This window comes from Coffea arabica, chromosome 6c (assembly GCF_036785885.1).
Source record: "Coffea arabica cultivar ET-39 chromosome 6c, Coffea Arabica ET-39 HiFi, whole genome shotgun sequence".
NCBI classification, from domain to species: Eukaryota; Viridiplantae; Streptophyta; class Magnoliopsida; order Gentianales; family Rubiaceae; genus Coffea; species Coffea arabica.
In genome coordinates, this window is record NC_092320.1 from 55,783,461 (window position 1) to 55,808,312 (window position 24,852).

Here is a 24,852-nt window from a genome sequence, read left to right on the forward strand (position 1 = left end):
CCATTCCCCCTCGCCACTCACCCTTACTGCAGTTTTTGAGCTTCAAAATATATTACCTTAGTTTTTAAAGTATAGAATTTATCCTGTTCTAGTAAAACTATTTGTAAAAGTGGGATAAATTTTATATTTAAGTGCAATAAATTGTATACTTTATAAACTAAAGTGCAGCAAATTTTGTATTTAAGAATTAAAATGAAATAGATTTTATACTTTAAACATTAAACTAGGACGAATTCTAAACTTGAGGGACTAAAGCATAACACTGTAAAATTTAAGGACCAAATTAAGAATTTGAGATAGTGTGATACAATCTTAATTATTCAAATTTTAAAAATCGGTCTATCCAAATTTTAGCCATTAAATAAGCCTGCAAGGTGCCCTTCATTAGTACCTCAGTTGGAACTAATCGTCAATCTTTACTACAAGGTCTCGGGTTCAAATCCCGTAAGGTAACCCGCTAACATCCTTAAAGGAAGCTCTGCTAACATTGGGAAATTAGTCTGGTTAAATAAAGGTTATTTTTCACCCCTAAGTGAAAAAAAAAAAGAATAAGGGTGCGAGGTGCAATTAATCCTTCACCACTCTCATGTTCCTTTTGTCTACCGTCCCTTTGTGAAATTTTTCTTGGTAAGTGTAAAAGTTAAACAACCATAAATAATAAATTAAATCTCGTCGGTCCCCATACATACTATAATTATCTTTCCATGACGCGGAGATAACGCTATCAAGACTCGGTAGAGTGATTCCCGGAATCTGACACGCTATTGGTGTCAATAAATAGGCACCCCACAACCAGCATCGATCATCAAAACATTGCAAGAAAGAAAGAAAGAAAACACAAGAAAGAGTTGCAGGGAAAAAATGGCAGGAATCATTCACAAGATTGAGGAGACCTTGGGCGTGGGAGGCCACAAGGATGATCATGAAAAGCACAAGGAGGGTGAGAAATACCACCACGGAGAGGAGCACAAGAAGGAAGGCCATAGTGGTGAACACAAGGAAGGAGTGATTGACAAGATCAAGGACAAGATCCATGGTGAGGGAGGAGAACACCACGAACATAAGGATGAGAAGAAGAAGAAGAAGAAGGAGAAGAAGAAGCACGAGCATGGCCATGAACATGGTCATAGCAGCAGCAGTGATAGCGATAGTGATTGAGATGTATGTGTGAATACATACATATATGATCATGTATATGTATACATACACATACATGATCTGAAAAAATCTATCTTAGATTGTCTTTTAAAATAAGATATCATGTGGTAGTATGGCTGGTTCTGTGCTTTGTGACTTCTGGTTTGATGAAATAATTTCAATGTTAGTATTGTTATGAAGCTGCTTTTTCTCCTCCATGATCTTTTTGTTCTTCTCGTAAAGGTATCTAGCATCTACAGTCCCTGGCACAATTGGCAACATGTTAGATCTCATCTCTATTTGATTTGTTCTTTTGTTGGTTTTTGTTTTTTGTATTCCTTAATCAAGGTTGTGAGATTTGGAGAAGAGATGTGTGGATGTATTCTGTTTCGAATTTGCCCTGAGATTTCGTCGGATCTGCGTGAGAAATTACTTTTTCAAACAAAGTTGGAATTTCCATTTTTTTTTCCTTCTTTAAGAATTGGCCATGTACCCAAAAGATGTAAAAACCACAATTTGCTTGTTCCATTGAGTGTTTCAGCACAGGGATCCAGTGAATAGATGTCTGTTTCGTGTGCTGGCTTGAGAAGAGAGTGGCATTTCTGAAGTTCTGAGTATGGTAGCTAGATAATGAAAAATTAATGGGATTGCAACTCGATCAATTGCCTAAGATTGTATAGTTAAATTATATATATAGTGTAGATGACGTTGCTTGAAAGAAAAAAGTACCTATTATTTATGAATTAATCTTTCCTGCACTAGTAACGTATCTATATGTATCATTATTCACCGATGATAATATATACGTACTTTTAGTATATATAAAATTTATCCATTATTTATGTGCAAAGGAATCATCTTTTACAGTGATATCATGAACAATTTTTTAGTCCGATGAGGGGTCGATGCATCTTCATTGAATGTACCTTTTCTCTTTCCCCTTTTGTACGTTAATTCTGTCAATCTACTCATACAGATGCTGACAGCAACTCATGTGGGTTGTATTTTGCAAACAAGCTTATTTCTTGTCGCTGATCCTAACATTTTTGGACCCTCAAGAGGCATTTCTTGATCCAACACTGATCTTGAAAAAAAAATGATTTATGACTAATTATTGATCAACAACTAATTTTCTTGTAAGAAAGACGCTTATTCATAACGCTTAAATCTTAAAAACTTGTAGCATTGGCGCACTTGGTTTTAAGCTGTGTTTGCTGCACAAGCAGAAAAAAATTAAGAGGCAAGAAGATATCCTTTGTGAAGGGATCAAATATCTGTGTGTTGAATAAGTACACTGTGACGATGAAATCAGAATTACACTTAAATTCTGCTGATAAACTACCACAAAAAATAAACCAAATAGGCGAAAAGCCCACCATCTTTATGATGGACTTAACCTGATACAGTATCAAGTTTCCATTTCATCTGATACACTTCAATTCTGCTGATAAACTACCACAAAAAATAAGCGGAATAGGCGAAAAGCCCACCATCATGTCTTGCCTTGAGCTCTTTATGATGGACTTAACCTAATACAGTATCAAGTTTCTGATAGAAATGAGATGTGTTTTTATAAACTCCAGGGGGGTGTATATATACTGTATGTAAGAATCACCGACATTGCATGCTTCTTCTAGCAAAATTGATGAAAGAAACGATGAAAAGAAGCAGAAAAATGAATGAAACATGTTGCCATTTGTATAGGAATTGAAGAAGGGCGTATAAAAAGGTGGGAACAAAGATTTGAACTCCACTAGGAGTCGTAATGTATATTCTCCAAATAGCTCTTACTTAAGAGGAGCAACTAATGGCAGTAGAAGATTACAAGATAAACTTCAAGAAACAGACAACTCTAGCTACAAAATTCTAAAGTCTATTTATGTCATCATGCAGTTTTAAACGCCTTTTCTTATTTCAGAAAACCAACTAGTATGCCATGCATATTAATATTCCCATGTAAACTTGCATACAAGTGGAAATCTTGCTCCGGAAAAAAAACTCACATGGGGAAACAGATATAGACTTCCCTAATTGCTATGGCAGATTGCCAGATTTCATGTTACAAAACCCCTTTTAAGGGCCACAAATTATGTAAAAAAAGGGCATAAACTACCTTTTCTCCCTTAGCTCAGCAACTGGCACATAAATAATAGCTAATTCATTTAAAGCAGCTGCATCCGCTTTACTAGATCTGCTACTTGGTAGCCTGAGCAGCACTTGCTGGAGCTTTTCTATCTTGTCCTTCATTTTACATAGCCTCTCCATCTCCGCCTCTGCCTCCGGCATAACAGTTCTCTTGATATTCATTTTCTTTTTCTTCTTGACTTTTTCTCTCAGAAGCTTCAAGCATACATCATCGCCAAAATCTGCAGGGGTCTGAAACAGAGAGCGTAAGAAGTGATTAAAAGATTAGACTTTCCACTGTGGTCACATGGAAATTTGCATTCAGGACCAAGTTTGAATAATTAACAGAACCTGGACTGTGACAATTAACATAAGATTAGCAAGAAAATGAACTCCAAGTGGAATGCCTAATAATAAAAATTCATCAGCTTCCTTTGACAATTCTAATCTGACATGTCCATTTAACAGGGTTTCTATTGATTGACGAATGAAGCGTCTAAACGGCCATTTCATATCTATCATTTTAGGATTCAGAAAGATATCAACTCATCCTTTTTCTACAACATCCTAACTAAAATGTTCTTTTCTGTGTAGTAAATAAATAGCTCTTATAGGCTGTTAATGTGGAGTAAGTATGTAGTCCCATGGTAAGAAGAGAGAATTTGGGTTGAAGTAAAACAGCACATCCAGAGACTTAGCTCCATTTTAACTCAGGACAACAAATCTTGTAAATTAATTTGAATCATACAGCATTTTGCAGGTAGGGAAAAGCATGGCACTAACTTTCCATCCACGTTTACAAATTTTTTCCTCCAGAAAAACAGAAAAATTAAATAAGCGCCAAAATTTTTGGCTCATTTGGTTATAAAGACATTTATTGCAAAAAATGTGGACTTAAAGCCAAACAACACCTTGTCAGATTCCAGTGGGGCACATTTGCTCTTAATGAACGAGAGAGAGATGAGAAAGAGGTGGACGAGGAGGAGAGGTAGGAGAAGAAATCTACCTTGTTGTTGGTTGGGGGTAGTGCAGTCTTATGCCTCTTTCTTGTGAAAGCACTGGCCATTAGGTGTGCAGTCTTTCTCCTGCTGGAACTCTTCAAACCAGGAGATTCCAGTTCATGCTCTATAGCAACATTCTCTGATGTCACTAGATCAGCAGATTTGTCCTCTCCACTACGTGACGCAGATTCTTTTGACACTGTTGGACCAGAAGCATTAAGTCTTTTTGCTTTCTGCATGATGTTAGGGATCAATTATATTGTTTAGACTCTGAAAAATGGAATAGTTCCCTTAAGAAAGAAGCTTCAACAGAGTATTTGCAGCATGGTTATGTGATTCATATGAAGTTCAATAAACTTCTATAACTAACAGAGAGCTACCCAAAAAAAAAAAAGAGTAATCCTGGAAAAAGGAAAAGAGCAAGCCATGCAGTCTTATCTACAATTTTTCCGGACCGATGAGCTGAGAACAGAAGTACAGAATAAGTAGGAATCATGCTTGTTGCCCATTTATAAGGCTTAAATCACTTAAGGTAAAACCTTTGCCAGCATAAATAGTGTGACAAAAACAAAAGAACTCTAGAAAACAACAGAATGTGGTAAGCATTCATGTTAGTGCATTACCTTTCTAGCTTTCAGTGCAAGGTAACGTGCATTCTTGAACCACTTGTTTACCTACAAAAGAAAACCCCAACTTGTTCATAACCAGGCAGATAACAATGAAGATGATAGGCTGTCCACTTTTATTTTATCATAGGAGATCCCATTGAGCACTTTTTGCTTCTACCATGCCGCCTTCTCCTTTACCTGTACCCTTCCCATTCTCTAGAAAAAGAAATGCCTAAACATCCTGATTCAAATGCCTGCTTTGGATCAAACCAATTGCATGACTAATATACATGACTAAAAAACAACTGATAGCGGAAAATACATAGAAAGAAAGAACATCTAAATAGACATGTTTCAGAGTTTAATGATTTTCCGAATAGCTTAAATGAGATTGTTAGCCATTATAGATAAACTATATTGCAACCAGATATACTCTAGCAGCAGTTCTCATTTCATTTTTTTTAATTTTTAAGAATTGTTGAAGATATGTGATCTGATATTATGGAAAAATTTGATATTGTAAATATTAAGAAAGATTTGATTATAGTATCATGTATTAATTAGGTATCATATGATTATAGTATCATATATTAATTAGGTAGTAGATTGATTTAGATTAGCATGATTTTAGGATCTAAATTAGATTACACTTGTGTATATATAGTTGTATATTGTGTAGTCCAAAGATATGAAGAAGAGTATTTTCTCTCCCTTTTTCTTAGTTTACATGGTATCAGAGCTTCAGGCTCTGTTATCAGTTTGTCTTTTGACGTGACCCTATTGAGTCACTTTTAGGTCTTTCTTGTGTGAATTATAATGGTAGATATGAAAGGTAATAGTAGAAAGATGAAAACAGTAATTTCTGATGTTATTCCTGCAACATAAAAAATTACTGAACACAAATTGAGTGGAAAAATTTTTTTGGATTGGAGTAAAACTATTCGGATATATCTGCGTAGCATCGATAGAGATGATCATCTCACTGATGACCCACCCGTTGATGGAGAAGAAAAGAAGGTTTGGCTAAGGGAAGATGCAAAACTATTTTTGCAGATCCAAAACTCTATTGATAATGAGATCGTCAGTCTCATTAATCATTGTGAGTTTGTTAAAGATCTTATGGATTATTTGACTTTCTTGAATTCTGATAAGGGTAATTTAAATCATATATATGATGTTTGCAAGGGATTTTACCGTCCAGAAAAACATCAGAGATCCCTTATAGAATATTTTATGGATTTTAAACGTGTGTATGAGGAATTGAATTCTCTCCTTCCTTTTAGTACTGATGTAAAAACTCAACAGTCTCAACGGGAACAAATGGCTGTAATGAGTTTTCTTGCAGGATTACCAATTGAGTTTGATGCTGCTCGAACACAAATTCTCTCTAGCCCAGAGATTGTTTCCCTCCATGACACTTTCACACGAGTGTTGAGAACTGAGGGATCTTGTCTACTTCCAATGTTACTAGTGCTCTTGTAAGCCGAAGTAGAGCTGGTCGAGGAAATAATGATAAAAACAGTGGCAAAAATAGGACTGGTGGGATTGCTGGTCATAGACAATACAACTCAAATCAACGAGTCTGTTATCACTGTAAACCGGGTCCTACCATACATACGTGTTGGGACCTTCATGGTAGACCTCAACAGCAGCCCCGTTTGCAAATTTTGCAACCCAGGAAAATAATTATGTGCCTTCTGACAAGTCTATACTCATCTCTGCTGATGAGTTTGCCCGCTTTACTGAGTTCCAGGCCTCACAAAAATCTGCTAACCCATCTTCTAGTACCAATCCTCCTTCTATTGATCACTCAGGTAAACCTACTAAATGCCTTGTGTCATCTTCTAACAAATGGGTCATCGATTCCGGTGCAACAGATCATATTACCGGTAATAAAGGTATCCTCTCCTCTTTTAATCCTAACAAAGATCATTCGAATGTTACTTTGGCTGATGAGTCATGTGCTTCAATTGTGGATTTGTTAGGATTTGTTACCTAAATGTAAAATTAGGTAAGCATAAGACTAAATATAAGGGGATAGATGACACAGAAATTGCTATACTAATTGCTATAAGGCATTTAGTCTTATGCTTATCCTAACAAATCCTCCTTCTATTGATCACTCAGGTAAACCTACTAAATGCCTTGTGTCATCTTCTAACAAATGGGTCATCGATTCCGATGCAACAAATCATATGACAGGTAATAAAGGTATCCTCTCCTCTTTTAATCCTAACAAAGATCATTTGAATGTTACTTTGGCTGATGAGTCATGTGCTTCAGTTGTGGGTTCTGGTATAGCAATTTATGTGTCATCTATCCCCTTATATTTAGTCTTATGCTTACCTAATTTTACATTTAATCTACTCTCAGTCAGTAAAATTACAAAAGCTCTCAAGTGCTCTGTCTCATTCTTTCCTGAATATTGTGTTTTTCAGGATCTTATGACGGGGGAGATTATTGGTAAAGGACGTGAGTCTGGCGGCCTGTATACACTTGAAACCCCTTCATCGAAAGTGCCGAAACCTGTTGCATGTTCCTCCACCTTGGATCTATTTGAAATTCACTGTCGTTTGAGTCATCCATCTCTACCCACTTTGAAGAAGTTGTGTCCAAATTTTCAGAATTTATCCCACTTAGATTGTGAGTCATGCCAATTTGCCAAGCATCATCGCTTGCCTTACTTGCCTAGAGTCAATAAACGGGCTTCATCCCCCTTTGAATTAGTGCACTCTGATATATGAGGCCCTTGTCCAATAGTATCTAAGTCTGGTTTTAAGTATTTTGTCACCTTTGTTGATGACTACTCTCGTGTTACTTGGTTATATATAATGAGAAATCGTTCAGATTTATTTAATATATTTTGTTCCTTTTGTTCTGAAATAAAAACATAATTTAATGTGCTTGTCCGCATTTTGCGAAATGATAATGCAAAAGAGTACTTTTCTAAACCCTTTAATTCATATATGTCAGAAAATGGAATCCTTCACCAATCTTCATGTCCTGACACACCACCACAAAATGGTGTTGCTGAAAGGAAAAATAGGCACTTGTTAGAAATTGCTAGAGCCCTTCTATTTCACATGAAAGTTCCTAAGTAATTTTGGGCAGATGCGGTTTCAACAGCCTATTTCTTAATTAATCGCATGCCAACTTCTGTGCTTGCCGGTGAGATTCCTTATTCAATTTTATTTCCAACCCAATCTTTATTCCCCATTGAGCCACGCATATTTGGATATACTTGTTTTGTTCGTGATACCCGTCCTCAAGTGTCTAAATTAGATCCCAAATCTCTCAAGTATGTGTTTTTGGATTATTCACATCTTCAAAAAGGGTATAGATGTTATTCTCCAAGTTTAGATCGTTATTTAGTCTCTGTTGATATTACATTTTTTGAGACACATCCATTTTTTCTTGAGTCTAATGTCTATAATAATCAGGGGGAGGGAGATGATATTCTAGTCTACACTGTTACAACAACTGTTTCTACCAGACCACCGATCACTCAAGTGTATTCTCGTCGTCTTCAACACATAGACTCACATCCTCCACCACCTTCTCTGTCTACAGATCCGAGTCCTGATTCACCGCTTCCTGAGTCTCTAGATTCCAGTCTTGATTTGCCTATTACTTTAAGAAAAGGTAAAAGACAGTGCACTTACCCAGTTTCATCATTTGCTTCATATGACCATTTGTCTCCCTCCTTGCGTTGTTTTACTGCTTCTTTAGATTCAATATCTCTTCCTGAACGCTTATCTGAGACTTTGGAACATCCCGGTTGGCGGGGTGCTATGAAGGAAGAAATGATGGCCCTAGATAATAATGGTACCTGGGATTTAGTTCATCTACCAACAGGTAAGAAATCTATTGGTTGTAAATGGATGTTTGGTGTAAAAGTCAATCCTGATGGTTCTGTTGCTTGCCTCAAAGCTCGTCTTGTTGCAAAAGGGCATGCTTAAACATATGGGGTGGATTACTCAGACACGTTTTCTCCCGTAGCAAAACTCACATCTATTCGATTATTTATTTCCCTTGCTGCTACTAATAATTGGCCTTTGTACCAGTTAAATATTAAGAATGCATTCCTTCATGGGGATTTGCAAGAGGAAGTTTATATGTAGCAGCCAACTGGATTTGTTGCTCAGGGGGTCTGGTAAGGTTTGTAGACTCCGAAAGTCACTATATTATTTAAAACAGAGTCCTCGTGCTTGGTTTGGGAGATTCAGTGAGGTGATTCAAGAGTTTGGCATGAAGAAGTGTAATTCTGATCATTCTGTCTTTTATCAACAATCTGAAGTTGGTATTATCCTATTAGTGGTTTATGTTGATGATATTGTTATTACTGGTAGTAACAATGCAGGTATTGCAGCCCTTAAAAATTTTCTTCAATCGCGCTTTCAGACAAAAGATTTGGGTATGTCAAAATACTTTTTAGGCATTGAGGTTACAAGATGTAAACAAGGTATCTTCTTATGCCAAAGGAAGTATGTTCTTGATCTTTTGAAAGCAACAGGAAAGCTAGGTGCTAAGCCATGCAGTGCACCAATGATCCCCAACATACAACTTACAGCAGATGATGGGGAGTTATTCTCAGATCCTGAAATGTACCGGAGATTAGTGGGAAAGTTGAATTATCTTACTGTGACTCGTCCGGATATCGCATATCCGGTTAATATTGTGAGTCAATTTATGTCCTCACCAAGAACCACCCATTGGACAGTTTTAGAGCAAATCTTATATTATCTTAAAGGAGCTCCAGGACGTGGTATACTATATGATAATCATGGCCATGCTCATGTTGAATGCTTCTCAGATGCGGATTGGGCAGGTTCTAAAATTGATCGAAGATCAACAACTGGATATTGTATCTTCATTGGAGGTAATTTGGTATCATGGAGAAGTAAGAAACAAAGTGTAGTATCTCGCTCTAGTGCAGAGTCTGAATACCGGTCTATGACACAATCCACTTGTGAGCTTATATGGATACATCAATTATTGTGTGAGGTGGGAATCAATAATTCACTTCCAATGAAGTTATGGTATGACAATCAAGCTGCCCTTTATATAGCATCAAATCCAGTTTTTCATGAGAGAACAAAGCATATTGAAGTTGATTGCCACTTTGTTCGTGAAAAAATTCAGCAAAACTTGATCTCAACCAGTCATGTGAGAACTGGAGAACAGGTAACTGATATTTTCACTAAGCCTCTAAATGGTCCGAGAATTGATTACATTTGTGGCAAGATGGGCATGATTAACATCTATGCTCCATCTTGAGGGGGAGTGCTGAAGATATGTGATCCGATATTATGGAAAGATTTGATATTGTAAATATTAGGAAAGATTTGATTATAGTATCATATGATTATAGTATCATGTATTAATTAGGTATCATATGATTATAGTATCATATATTAATTAGGTAGTAAATTGATTTAGATTAGCATGATTTTAGGATCTAAATTAGATTACACTTGTGTATATATATTTGAATATTGTGTAGTCCAAAGATATGAAGAAGAGTATTTTCTCTCCCTTTTTCTTAGTTTACAAGAATCATGCACAACTTACTTGGACAAGAAATAACACTTCTCAGGCATTTTGCATATGGCTTTTTTTTATTTTTTATCAGACAGATAGATCATACCTTCTCAGATTCGAGACCTAGCTGCCTTGAAAGATTATCCCTGATAGTTCTAGAAGGAAGTTCATTCTCTGCAAACACAACACGAAGTTTCTGGCACCAAAAATAAGGAAAAGAGGATGAGCACACAACTTAAGCCAGTAAATGCGTTTACCATATAGGGTCTGACATTACCTCAACCACATGTCGAGGAAATCTGAAAATTGGCCTTTTACTTCTCCCACTTGATAGTTTCTTTTTCACTTCTGCAGAGGTGCCAGGGTTACCCCCAGTAGTGACAACAGTACTTTCCACATTAGACTCTTTTCCTCTATGTTTTCTTCTAGAAGGACCCCAATCTTCATCTTCACTAATTTGTTCACTCACAACAGCATTCTTTCCGAACATTTCCTAAGGTAACACAAACAAAAGTTATAGATTACAAGCTTCTCCCATAGAAAATGCCTCTAGCAAGTAAAATGGATTTGAATATGCCTATAACAAGTAAATACCATTAGAATTCTACTTGCTTTTCTGAAAACCTACAAGTAACTATAGGTCTATAAACACTCATACATATCTAGTTACAAAACTCTAGGTTCTTTGTAATTGTTGAACCAAAAAAAAGGAAAGTCTCATCCACATGACTTTTTTGTAAAGAACACATTTCAATAACTTCAGAAGCAGTTTAGTTATCTCGTTGCTTTTCTTATGTCACTAAAACAGATAAACATCTTATTTTGCAATTATCAAACAAAACACCATATACCATGGACATACTGAACTCACATCATGTAACTTTATATAATCCACAGCTTTTCGTTGTCTTGGACCGGATAGAACTTCACAATCAGTTGCTTCATCCGATTCTACTCCAGCAATATTACCTTCAGACACCATGTGCCTCTTATCTAGTCTTTCAGAAAGCAAGAGAATGTCATCTTCAATTGAACTTAAACTGTTGGAACTGCTAACATCAACACTAGAATCAGATCCAGAGCCAGACATGCTGTTAGGACTATGAAACTCCCTTCCTTCTGGATCATAGTCAACATCTTCAGAGTCATCAGATGGCCATTCCTCTTCCGGGCACAGCAAGGACTCCTTGCCGTCTAATAAAGCAGCTTCTTCCTTGAAGATATCCTGCTTTGAAGCAATAGAATCTTCCTTACAAATGGAGGAGGGACTGTTCAGCAGAAATATTAGTAAGTTTTATGACAGTTGACCTGCCAATTGCTCTCCAAGGGGAAGTTGGTCCCAAGATGAGCATTTGTAACTTCCAATATTTCCATCTTACTCTTACAATATCTACAAAACCAGCCTTCATCTCCTGGAGGAACTGGGAAAATTTTTCTATCATTAGAAGAAACAATTAAGATGAAATTGCAACCACAAGGTTTTTCATCTTACAATTAATTCTACCACCAGAAGTTCATCTTGGGCAAAAGGACAAGAACATATGAAAGTCATATAGTTTAGCTGAACTAACTGTTTTCAGTAGACAGAGGTGGATCGAGACATTTTTGGTGAAAAGCACAATTGCATGTCCCATCGCATAGTACGATATCATTATCAGGGAAAGCTTCACGCAACTTGCATTTTGCACATATTATCTGTAAGACAAGAAAATCACAACTCTCTTGGTAAAGTTGTTCATAGTTGTGTCATAACATATCAGTAACAGCAAGTTTTCTGTCCACTCTCCAGAAGCGCTTTAAAAGAAAAAAGAAAAGAAAAGGAAACAATCAAGTAGGTTATTATGTCACTCCAAACACTTAGAGCATAAGAAGTGCTTTCTGGAGTATACAATTAGGCTTATAAAAGAATAGAACATGTACGTGCAGTAGTCACTCAGTGTCTCTTATAAGCATCAGTGATTGCTGAAATGCATATATAATGCAGACCAAGAAAACCAAAAAATTGGAGGAATAGGAAAAGCTTGTAAATCCATACATGTTCATGATGAACTGATCCATCTGGAGCAACAGCTGAATCTTCGATATGTCCAACAGAGCTAAGCACATCCAACTGGCAAATGGCTTCACGTATTCCAAGTTTGCATTTCAATATTTGCTTCTTGGCCCTTTCCAGTTCTTTTTCAGGCTTAATCTTCTCTCGACTAAGGGAGAACAAATATATATACATAACCATAATGTATGTGTTTATAGACATGCTTGTCTACGTCAATGAAAGTCAACTTTTTATCTTTCGTGATTGAGGGCAACTTGATTTGCATTACTTCAACCTTTGAAACATCTCTGCTTAAAGCAGAATGTGCGCAATAAGGAATAACATGGTCCCAATTTGTGATCTTAGAAATTTGCTTGGCAAATTTTCCCAGACAATGAGCTACTATAATAGAATCTATTCTCACCAAATTGCAATTCTACTAACAATACAGAACTGTGGTTTTCTTGTCCAATTTACTAACATCAACTTCTTGTTCAATTTGGAGTTGGAAAATGACAAAGTTATAGAGCATCTAAACCAATAAAGAGAGAACTCTGGAAGATATCCTCAGTACACTATGAAACTTCAAGCACTGAGTTCTTCATGTATACTTAAGACTGGATAAGGCAGATTACCATTTGAACAAGAGCACTTCAAGGATAATGTGGACGAAGCTTTTCCAAGTATGAAGAAATTATATATAGGAAGCTGATTTATGAGAAATCTGGGACAGAATGTGGTATTTGGAGAACTTGCAAATTTCCATTGCCTTATAATGTGGCTCTATGCAGTGGGACAATGATATATAGGAAGCATTGCATGGAACTTCTTGTTTTAAGTCTGAGATCGAAATAACCACCCAACAAGAATTCTGGGAAGATAAATTGTATTAAAAGCCTTCTCATGTAGATTTCCAGATCTTAATCATCGATGTAAGTAAAGAAGCGCCAGTTGACAAAAATGCTTAGAGAGAGAGAGAGAGAAGAAGCAGATTAGCAACTCAACTTGGACTCCTGATTTAGAGTACGGGCACCAGTTGACTAATATGCTCATAAACCAAATTAGCATATAAACTTGGACTTCCAGCCTTAATGCACAGAGTCCAACTCCAAAGGGTTATTAGCTTCTAGCAAACAGTAAAGGGTCTTGAATTGGTAAATTGGGAAAAAAGGAAGAAAAGGATCGAACTTGATCAAAAACTTATCCTAAAACACTTTATAAATGACTCACAAGGAGGACACAGAAAAAAATGGAAAATTCAACCTTCAGCATTTACATGGGGATTTAGTTTTACGGAAACAGAAGCAGAAACGCCTTAGAAAACATGTAAGTTCTGTTTTTATTTTTATCATAAAAGTCTACAATGTTATTTTTCCTGCTTGTGCCAAGTATTGAGTCCATTCCTAATTGCATAAACTCTTGTATGGATTTCATAAATCAGCTCTAAGGTGTAGTGGACTCAAATTATCAGGTAAATGTCCTAATTCCCTTGAAGTCAATAAGAAGAGCAAATGACCAAATTTTACTTCTTGACTTGAATTATACAATCATGGAGCTTCATTCCACAGGTGCATAAATATCGAACAATCCTTATATTTCAGTATGCTTCCACATTTTCTTTCCCTTCATCTTTGATACTTAAAGTGGAACCATCAATAAAGAAGACTAGATTAGATGACAGAAAATTCGTTTAAGAAGAATAATGAGGATAAATGCACAATACCTGTGCCCCTTCCAGCCTTCTGCAGAATAAGCATCAATAAGGTTCTGCTCCAGCTTAACTTTAATCAACAGGTACCTTGTCCTCCTTTGCAACCGTGATGCTTCATCAAGCTCCAGATTTTCCTTCCTCCTTTTTCGCCTTTTCCTTCTCTTAGCCTTCTGCAAGCCCACATCACTGCTATCCCTTTTTCCACCATCCTTCGAGTTTTTTACCTCAGGTTCATCCTTTCGAGAGGTTTTTAATTCAGATTGCTTCTTCAAGGACTTGGTCTTTTGCATTATTGCTTTCTTAACAATGCTTTTTCTTCTCGAGATATTCCCCTTCCCTTCACCTAGACGATCAAAACATTTCTTCATATGTTTCGATTCGGAATTACCACTTTCAACTTGCAATTTCGGTTTCAATTTCACTCCCTTGCTGCATTGTTTTTTAGGACTTTTCTCTTTTTGGGATGAGTCGCTAACGCCCTTCCTTTTTCGCTTTTTCGTTTCCCCAGCCATGTCAATGTAAAACTAATTCAAGAACAACCTGATAAATCATAAACAACAGAATCATAACTTCAAAAATAAACACGAAAATAGGCACGTCGAGCAAAAATTCCAATTCAAGAAATTAAAAATTAAATAAAGTCTTCCATTAATCAAACTTCATAGAGTAAAATCCACCAAAAAAAAAAATCTTCACCATTAGTACAAACCAATCACTCAACACTCTGAAATCCTGCACCAGAATTAATGGGCACAAGTACAATATACATGTAAACCATAAAGTTGGAATTTTTCAATTTCTTAAGCTGGAAAACGGCTATAAAAACCCAACTTAATTTTGCAATTGTGAGAAAACCCACCAACAATAATCACCCAAAAAATTTAATTCATATGTTTTTTAAACGGAGTGAATTTTCTCTGCAGATATAAATCAAAACTAAAAATAATTATAATAAAAACAAAATCTCCTATAGCCCAGTGGGGCATTTCTGTTGTAGTTTTTCTTGCCATTGATCATTCAAAACACCGAGGGAAACTACAGACTAAAATTGAACAGAAAACATAGGCATTTGTTTATGCAAGAGGAAAATTGGGCTTACCCCAAGAGAAAGCGGAAGAATGGAGGATTTGGAGCTTCAGCAATGGAGTTAATGCAAGTGTTATATAAGAAAACGAAGATTTTGAATTTTTTTTCTTTTTTTCTTTTAGTTTTTCAAATTTAACTTGTGATTATTTGGCACCATTTTATTTTTATTTTTTTATCTTTTCTGGCAGCATATATGTAGAACAAAATTACTTTTACACAAAAACATTATATAAACTAGAAAAGATAATGCAAAAATGGAGTATTTTTGTTTGGTACAATAAATAAGTATATTTAAATTATTACAAAAAAAATTAAAACTAAAGGAGTGTTTTTGTTTTATGGAAAAAATGAGAATATTTAAATTATTACCAAAAAAAAGAGTGCTTTTAAATTTGTGACACAAACACTAATTGTTAGTGCATGTAAGAATCTAAAGAATATAATGAGGATTTAAAAAGTCTGAAGCTCGCTAATAAATTCGTGAAACCTGAATTTTAGTTTTTTGGTACCTTAAAATTATTTTTATATTAATTAGCAAGTCAATCAAGTGTAATATTTGCCATGTTAATACTCATCGAAAGTATGCTTAACGTGCCTCAAAATAGTTTGATTAAATGGTTAATTAATCAACTTGATAAATTTAATTAAAATGGATTAATCGGCTGATAATACTTCTCTGTAATTATTCATGTAATAAGACTAACATCTATTGAATTTTCTTTAGGGATAATTTCAGAGAGGCTTCCAAGAGTCTAACTCACCTCCCCTAAACTTTACAAAATATCAGCTACCTCCTCTAAAATTAAGTAGAGTGTATCAAAGTTCACCCAATTCAAATGCACAAACATGTGTATCAGGAGAGACAAAAATACTTCATCCCACATCTGCCCTCAAGATTATCATTAGTGACTTAATTTTTGTTGAATAGTACAAATCATCTAACAACGATGAAATTTTAGGGGGTGTATCTGAAATTGATGTAAAAGGAGGTGCCTATTGCAATTTGGAAGGTAGAAGCCTACGGCTCTTTGTGCACAGCTAAACCAACTGTAAAGAGCAACAGTAGTCTTGTAGTCTTGTCTGCTTGTCTATATAACAACAAAATGAAGCTGCATAGATGACAATGCATTTTGTTGGGTAGTTGTTAAGCTAAAGCGAAAGCAAAAAAAGAAGTAATAAGTTGAACCAGGCAGAGACAAATATAGATGGCTTCTTCATGTAATGTAGATGTATCATGGAATTCACCAACTTCATTTGCAAAGGAATAGACATTGTCGTTGTCATAGAAAAGCAACAATAAAAATTTCTAAGAGTCAGAGGAATCCAAATAAGCTTTATTTCTGCTATTCAAATTGCAAATTCTTTCAGTGGTATGAAGGGCCTGAAGAGGGTGAGTTGAGCAGTCAAAGAGGATAAAGACAATCAATCGTGCAAAGAGAAGAACTAGTGCAGATGGGCAGAGTTGATCAGTCAAATTCCATAGTGAAATGGTTGCCTATAATCAACCTTGTATTTTTAGCTTTTTATGTTTTTATGTTGATTGTAAAAGAAGTTAAATGAGAACTGGTTTACAGTTGTGCAGAACCAAATTGTCCATATAAGCAACCACAGTTGTTATTGAATCCTACAAGCACTGATTACACAAAAACAAAGCTTAGAGTAACACCGAAAATATAGAGTTTTTGGTTTCAAAAGTACAACCATATCCAAGGCATCAGTAGATACATGCGTCCTATAAGCTGTCCAGAACATTTGTCAAAATCTTAGTTCTAGCAATACAAAAGATACGAGTGGTTAGCAAATTTGTGTCTTTTCCGTCAAATGGCACCACTCAGGTGTTAGTAAATGTCAAAAAATCAGATTCAATTGTTTCTGCACCATCTAAATAACAAAAGATCTGTACCAACTTAAAAGCTCAAGCTAAAGCTACTGCTACCATTGTGTGTGTCATGAGTAGTTGAACCATTGATGTTGAGAGATGTCTCTACTTGGGAGTTGTTAGTGTAGCCAACTACGGTTGATTCAGGAGTTAATTTTGAAGTTTTCCTACTCAGGTTAGATGCAACAGATGGTGTAGATTTGTTTGAGGTTATACAGATTCTTAAACTCATAATGTAAACAGGCAATAAGAACAAATACCTTTCTCTAGTAGATTGAGTTGATGGGCTTGGATTGCTACCTTGACTGGAAAGTACAACAGGCTCACTGCCACCAACATGAACCTATAGAAATAACTCATGTGTTAGTACCACTGTGATCTATCAAAATCAGTTCATGTGCTTTCTCACAATAAAAGACATTAACCCATAAAACAAATCCTTCAAGGCTTGTATTTACAATTCCCCTTCCTGGCTCTGCTCTTCTTTGAGTAACCTGCCATGAAAATTGAATGAAAATAAGAATCTGCAGTAGTAAAAGCATTTCTGTTAACTGACTATATAGATTGAACCTTTTGAGTTCCCTTCACAGGTGCTCTTTGGCATGTTCTGCTACTATGACCAAAAGCTTTGCAATTTCCACATCTCAAGGTGGTTGACCTTTTCGTTTGAGATGGAGCTGGTTCATCAGGTCCTCTTCTCCTATGCACTCTTGGACGACATGGAGCTCTTCTCAGTGGTGGTGGAAGGACAATTTTTGGTGTAACATCAGGTAATGGAGGCCATCTCTTCTCGTGAGGAACTAGATGGATCGTTCCAATATATGCCTTTACCTACATTTCTGTTAAGAAGCATGGATCACAAAAGTTCTCCAATTTTTGTTTTCTGTACATAATTCCAAGTGCAACATGCTTATAAGGTAGTCCTTACAACTGGAAAGCACCACAGTCACATGTCCTATTCTTCAAATTCACAATAAATGATCTATCAGCATCACTAACTTCAAATACATCCTCACTTGCCATTTGTAGTGTACATCTCCTGGAAGTCTGAGCAATGCCCTTTAGTTTTGTAGTGATATTTGGAGGGATAGTAGAGGTTCATGTGCAAGCCTTTTGATACCTTTTATGCAACTTTTTCATAAATTTTTTCCTTAAACCATCAATAAGGGTCAGTACTGGTTGGCCTCTTAAGTGTCCAATCCATGCATTGAATGATTCAATAAAGTTGTTGCTAACATGGTCACATTTCATTTCTGTAGAGAATGCATGCCTAGCCCAAGCAGAGAGTGGAATCTTGTATAAGTATCTCCAAGCTTCTACGTTGATGTCTTTAATGCTCTGCATTGCTTCATGTGGCCTACTGTATCATAACTCTTAGCAGCCTTCCAGAAGAAACTGTTTAATAACATTCTAGGAAATTGAGCCTTGAAGTTATTGCAAATGTGTTTACAACAGTATCTTCTAGTGGCATATGGCAGCAACTATTCATATGCAAGGTTGAGTCCCTATATTAAAAGCAAAACCATTCAGGTGAAATGACAAATTGTGATGACCCCACCTCCCCCTAAAGCGAACCAAAGGGTTTGGCGGACCGCCTGCCCAACTCGCGTCAGGACTCGAAGGCAAAAGCAAATAAAAGCTATTCACAAGGCAAAAGAGTATTATTTACATCCCCAAAAGTAACTACCCATACCATTACATCCTTATGATTATAACCAAAACCAAAGAGTAGACCCTAAAAAGGGTCCTTACACGGATCACTATAATAGGGAAAAACATTTTAATTATTCGGTGATTACAAACAAAACCCAACTATACTAGTGATGGTGCCAAAATTTCCCCACGTCGGTCCTGCTAAGGAAAACAAAAGAAAAGGGGGTAAGCTAGAAGCTTAGTGACTAACCAGGGGTAAAAATATAATTTTTACATGTCAACATTTGCACAGTGAGAGCAAAGCAAAAGCAGAAAAGTAACACCACATGATAAGGATACGGGTAGCTCCAAGCCAACTCATTTGTCGAGCTTGATCATTGGTTGACCCTTGAGATCCTGAGCCACACAGCTCGCTTCTCTTAAAGGATCCCACATAGAAAGACCATGAGCCTCAACTCAAGTCACGAGCAATAAATGGTCTAAAATATTTTTCAAACAATAAATGCTCTAAAATCGTAGTTCAAGCAATAAATGCTCTAGTTCAAGCAATAAATACTCCCAAATTGCGTCACAAGCAATAAATGCTCCGCAAATGTTTCACAAGCAATAAATGCTCCACAACAAATCACAAAATCATATTTCACAGGTATCAAGAGCAACTAATGGGGTTTAGATCGAGTGCGATAAAATACACCCTCGCCTAAGTGCCCATTTTTCATAGTAAACTCATATTAGTATTGAGTTACACAGAAAAACCCTGATTACTCACCTAAAGAGCAAGTATAATGAGAGAAAGTACAGAAATGAATTCAAGTCGCCAGCTAGTGGGGCTCACCGGCTCCGTCTAACCCGTCACCGCCTGTAGCAGAAGGTTGAGCCATATTATCACACAAACAACTACTAAAGTGCGTAAATTAAGTAAAATAGCAAAATTGGCACATGCATGTGCGGAATTGGCAAACGGAAATGGAAACAGCCGGCAAATGGAAATGGGCATAGTTACTGTCCCAAACTGTTTTGACCATAAGTTGGGCTAGGAATGTCGGATTAATGTGTATGAGATACTGTTTCGAAGCTAAAAGAAAAGGTTACAACTTTTATGAAGACACCTAAATCCGGATCTAAACAGAAATAGGTCAAAAGTATGGAAAACAGTGCCAGAAGTTCACACTTTAGGGTGACAGATAGGGTATGTTTGCCGAACCATAACTCACAGCTCACAAACCCAAATCAAAAAATTCCAAAGGCATTGGAAAGCTAAGACATAAGGATAAAACTTTTATGTTTTGGCCAAGACCTGGATCAACTCAGAACAGAACGAAAAATGAGTGCCAAATTACCTGTCAGAACTGTCCAGTGCTCAAGGCAGTTCTGACTCACAATCTTGTTTTGGCTATGACGGGAGCTACGAAGCTCGGATTTGGACGTACTTTATACCATTTTAAATATGAAACAAAGCTCTACATTTCTTATGAAGACACCAACACCCAGTTCCATCGTTATCCATGCGAACTGAGCATGGTCAGAAGCTAATTTACAAAATATGACCAAACCAGAATTTGAAAGCTGAGTCAGGGTTTTGGCTATAACTCAGCCTACACACCTCCGTTTGACCTGAAGTTTTGCAGGAATAACAAGGACTTAAGAAGCTACAACTTTCATGTTTTGAGAAACTTCTGAATCAGCACGCATCATAAAGAAAAACAGAACTCAAGTTCAGATTTGTGGACTGCGTTGCCGGTTTTTGAACTTTGCAAACACATGGTCCGTTGCTACGATTCTTATACCAGTTTTCTGACTAATTTTATACCAAATAGTCCTACATATATCAGCTTCTAAAAGACCTACCAATGGTCCGAAAGCTTCTCCTCAAATTACCACAAAAATTACCAAACACCAACCACAATCTAGAATCCAATTTCACTAGTTTTTCACTCACTACAAAACCTTAACCAACTAAACCCTAGCCAAGCTAAACTAACTTCCATTTATATTAGGGTTTCATAACCAAACCTGCTTTTGTTAAGAACCCACCATTCAAATGAGATAATCACACCAAAAGTTCCATTATCAAGTCTAATCACCAACCAAATCAACTAAGAAAACCTATAACAAGAAGCCCTAATTTCTCTTGGTTTGACCGAAATTTCAGCAGCAAAATATCACCAAGATGAACCATTAAACTCTATATAATCACCATCTATATCATATAAGATCATAAAAACAACAAAAGCATCACTTTTCATGATTCAAAACTTAAGCATCAAACTTTAACTTCCAAGAGAGATGACTTACCTTCTAGTTGCAAGTTTCTTAGGTTGATCTTCCAAAACTCAAGCCCAAAGTTGTTCCTCCAAGATCCAAACTCAAGGTTGATGAAAACAAATGCAAGAAACAAAAGCTTTTCTCTCTCTTTTTCTTTCTCTCCCTCTCGGCTCTCTCTCTCTCTCTCTCTTGCTATTTTGTTGATGATTAGCGTGGTTTCTCTTGTATATTCTAGAATTATGCTTAGTCATAAGCTTAGTCATCAACCATAAGAGATATTTGTCACTCAACCAATCACATAAAAGTTTCACAATTGCCTCTTAGCCCCTACACTCCAACTTGCATTTTGTTCAACTCTTGCCCTTAAACATTTAATTCTTTGCAAATTAGTCCATAGGTCATTAACTTAATCTAGTCCAAACTAATTAATCTTACTTAGTTTCTCTACTAATCATCCCACTAACTTAATCATCTATACTTAACCATGCATTAGCATACACAAATGCAATTAAACAATAATTTTTACATTAGCTCAATTAAGGGTTTTAAACCCAACTTAAGGTTGTTCAATTAGCAAAATACTAGGGAATTTACTAGTGTAAGACTTTGTAACTTTCTAATCCTACTTAACCTTTATAAAAGAAATCGAATCCGGTATCTACTCATACGAAAACATACATTAGCATGCATAATATTTACTATCACATAAACTTATGATTAATACGTAAACTAGGGTTTTGTGTAAAAATATCAAAGGTGTGAATCCATTAGGGTTTTAATAAAATTTCAAATTAAGGGTTTTTTTATTCTAAAAGCAAAATCACATGTAAAGAATTACCATCATCCTTAAAATCAAATTTTATAGCAAAATTTAACACTAATAATCCTTATTCAAAATTAAGGATGAATCGGGATCTCACACAAATGTACAACATTTCTGTTCAGAAATCTAAAGATAAATAGTCTGTAATACCTTTTGTCTATCACTCATGAAAGTTAAGGGAACATTGTTATGAAATGGTCCAAAGAATTCTTCAAAAAAGTGAAAGAACCAACACCATGTCTCTTTGTTTTCGACCTCAGCAACAGCGAATATGATGGGAAATATGCTATTATTGGCGTCCAATGCCACAGCAGTTAGCAATACTCCACCAAAACTGCCTTTCAAATGACAGCCATCAAAACCAACAAAGGGTCTACATCCAGTCAGAAATCCATCCTTTTGTCCTTTAAAACTTACAAAAAGTCTCAAAAATCTTGGCTCAACTAGTATATTTGGTCTATCATAATGAATCTTACATATACTTCCAAGATTATGTTGTCTTAAAAGCACAATATACTTTGGCAACTTACTATATGATTCAGCATGCGTCCCTTCAATTTCTTCTCTGGCTTTTTGTTTGGCTCTATACACTTGCTATTTGCTAGGATGAACACCAAACTTTAGCATCTCAGCTTCAATACCCCTTTCTGGACATGTGAGGATGGGTTCTCATTAGAGTAACAAGTTTCTTGGCCATCCAATCAGAGGTGGCCTCACAATTCTTGTTATCCATCACACAAGTATGTTTAGAACTATATGATTTAATCATGAATGTTATTGAATCAGCAATAGGTGAGGCATGAATCCTCCACTTGCATCCATCAATAGCACAAATGGCAGTGCACCTAGTTTTCTCATTCTTTAACTTTTTTATGGGGAATCCTTTTTGGATCACATAATCCTTTAAATCTGCTTGAAATGCATCAATATTAGTGAATAGTTGCCGCTTGTTGAACTCTATGTCTTCCCTTCGGTTGTAAGTCCACATCTTAGATCTCAACAGTTCTCTTAAAGGGTCAATTTCTTGCGTTGATTCAGAATCTGGGACAATTTCAGTGGTTTCATTATCATCAAAATTAGAAAAATCATCATCACCAGTGTCACTATGGGACATTGTCACATGCTAATCACTTATATCATCTTCATTGTTACCGTCGAAGCCTTGTTCCCATGATTCATCAGAACTAGATTCATAGCCATACTTATCCTCAGAGTTGATGTCATGAACTTCAATATTTTTGCTGGCTACATGGATTTTTTGCATTCCTAAATTCTCATGATCACCTGTAACATTTCTTTTTAACAATATGTCACCTTGTTCAGCAGGGATAATGTCCGTGCTGAACACTTCTATGTTGATCACTAGTTGTCCTTGATGCACCTTGAACATTTCATGTATTGCCTCATTATCATTCACGTCTATATAACCCTCTATTCTAGGTATTGCACACCTCATGGGCAACAGAAAATTAACATTCCCAGGCATTTCATGCAAACCTTTCTCAGTAACATCATTCAACATATTAATGTATAAGTAATTTTGAGGATCTACATTAGGAATTCGTACTTTTCTCCCCGTACAATGGACTACAATATCATGAATACCACCAGTCACCATCCTACAATTGTAGAAATTGTAGTCTTTTATGTTTCAGTCTCAAGTTTGACAATGTAGGATACTATGCAAATCTTAAACAAGACATATAATACCAGCTCCATCCAACTCTTCTAGTTTCAAATACACAACTTTTTTTTGACTGATACAAAAATGATCATCACGGGTGCACAAATACACATTACAATTAATAGCTGTCATTCCCAAAAATTAGGAAAATATCATAATTTAACACTTTTTCTATTCTATTGGTCATCCACAACTAACAGTCCCTATCTCAAATTTCATTCACAAAAACATGTTTATTCCATTACATTGAAACCACAATAGTCGTAACATCAACAGCAAATTCGACAAACTAGTAATGGTAAAGCCAATAAACGTAGCCATGTTCACACAGAACACAGTATAGAAACATGATCAATGACAACTGCCTTAACACATGTTTCATAACTATAAAAACATGATCAATGACAACAACCTCAACATCCATAACCAAAGTATAAAACATTCAAATGGTTTACAGCAAAAATTTGTAGAGTCTAACCTTGCTTTGCTTGAGATGTTCTTCTTTACTCAGCTTTTCCACATCTTCCAGGCACTTCAACTCTCCCCCTCTCTCTGCTTTCCTCAATATGGCTAAAGAAGCTATATTTGTCATTAAATAAAATCCATCACTGTACCTCCTGCTGTCACTTCAATCACCAAAAGAGCACCCTTTTTTGGCGCCATTTCCCCTAACTGATATTAGCTATTAGTTTTGCATCCAAATTGTAGTTAAGTTGGTTAATCATTTGCATTACTCATTTAACTAATTCTTTCAAAATAGTTTCGAAATATATCATAAGTTATGAGGATATATCTATCAATTCATCATCGATGATATCACAAATAGGGCCCAATAACCTGACATGGGAGGTATTTGATATTATGCAAAATTTAGGGGAGGTGATTGAGATTATTAGAAACCTCCTGAGATTTCTGAAATTATCCCTTTTCTTTATCTTGCTATGTTACTTTTATTTGGTTTGATGTTATTTGTTATTTTTTTAATACAAATATCATTAAAGTAAGTTCTAATTCTTCATTTGTACTTGAATCATTTTAATTACTTTATTGTCCTATTATCGTTATTACTTATGAGTTTCCTACCAAATTTTTTTTCTTCCTTTTTTCTGCTTCAAAAGATTTTTTCTTCAAAGGTTCCTAACTGCCAATCACTTAGGACCCTTAAACCCATTGTGGAGGCCCAATCATTATGCCCACTATCAAGCCCAAAAACAACCACAAATCGCTAAATGGAGCTGGGGCAAGGAATGAGGAAAACATCGGGGAGACGTCATTGGTGCAATCCAAGTGCTTTAGCCAAAATAGAAG

General features: G+C 36.0%; 2 protein-coding genes and 1 long non-coding RNA gene across 3 annotated transcripts; 1 reads left to right on the forward strand and 2 right to left on the reverse strand.

Annotated features, from left to right (window-relative positions):
• Window positions 1-740: 740 nt before the first annotated feature.
• LOC113694164 (dehydrin HIRD11-like) lies at window positions 741-1,355 on the forward strand. Its single transcript, XM_027213026.2, has one exon. It carries the CDS (start codon window positions 862-864, stop codon window positions 1,156-1,158), a length of 297 nt encoding a protein of 98 aa, XP_027068827.1. The 5' UTR covers window positions 741-861; the 3' UTR covers window positions 1,159-1,355.
• A 1,670-nt stretch (window positions 1,356-3,025) lies between these two features.
• On the reverse strand, window positions 3,026-15,400 carry LOC113693889 (pathogenesis-related homeodomain protein-like). Its single transcript, XM_027212649.2, has 11 exons — window positions 15,254-15,400; window positions 14,167-14,694; window positions 12,447-12,612; window positions 11,983-12,106; window positions 11,720-11,832; window positions 11,283-11,636; window positions 10,689-10,904; window positions 10,518-10,607; window positions 4,886-4,936; window positions 4,268-4,495; window positions 3,026-3,513 (listed from the first exon to the last, which is right to left on the reverse strand). Exons 2-11 carry the CDS (start codon window positions 14,664-14,666, stop codon window positions 3,247-3,249), a joined length of 2,109 nt encoding a protein of 702 aa, XP_027068450.2. The 5' UTR covers window positions 14,667-14,694; window positions 15,254-15,400; the 3' UTR covers window positions 3,026-3,246.
• A 1,982-nt stretch (window positions 15,401-17,382) lies between these two features.
• On the reverse strand, window positions 17,383-21,221 carry LOC140008126 (uncharacterized). Its single transcript, XR_011815529.1, has 5 exons — window positions 21,068-21,221; window positions 19,542-19,631; window positions 17,690-19,190; window positions 17,545-17,613; window positions 17,383-17,462 (listed from the first exon to the last, which is right to left on the reverse strand). It is a non-coding gene; the product is annotated as an uncharacterized lncRNA (long non-coding RNA).
• Between the last annotated feature and the right edge of the window lie 3,631 nt (window positions 21,222-24,852).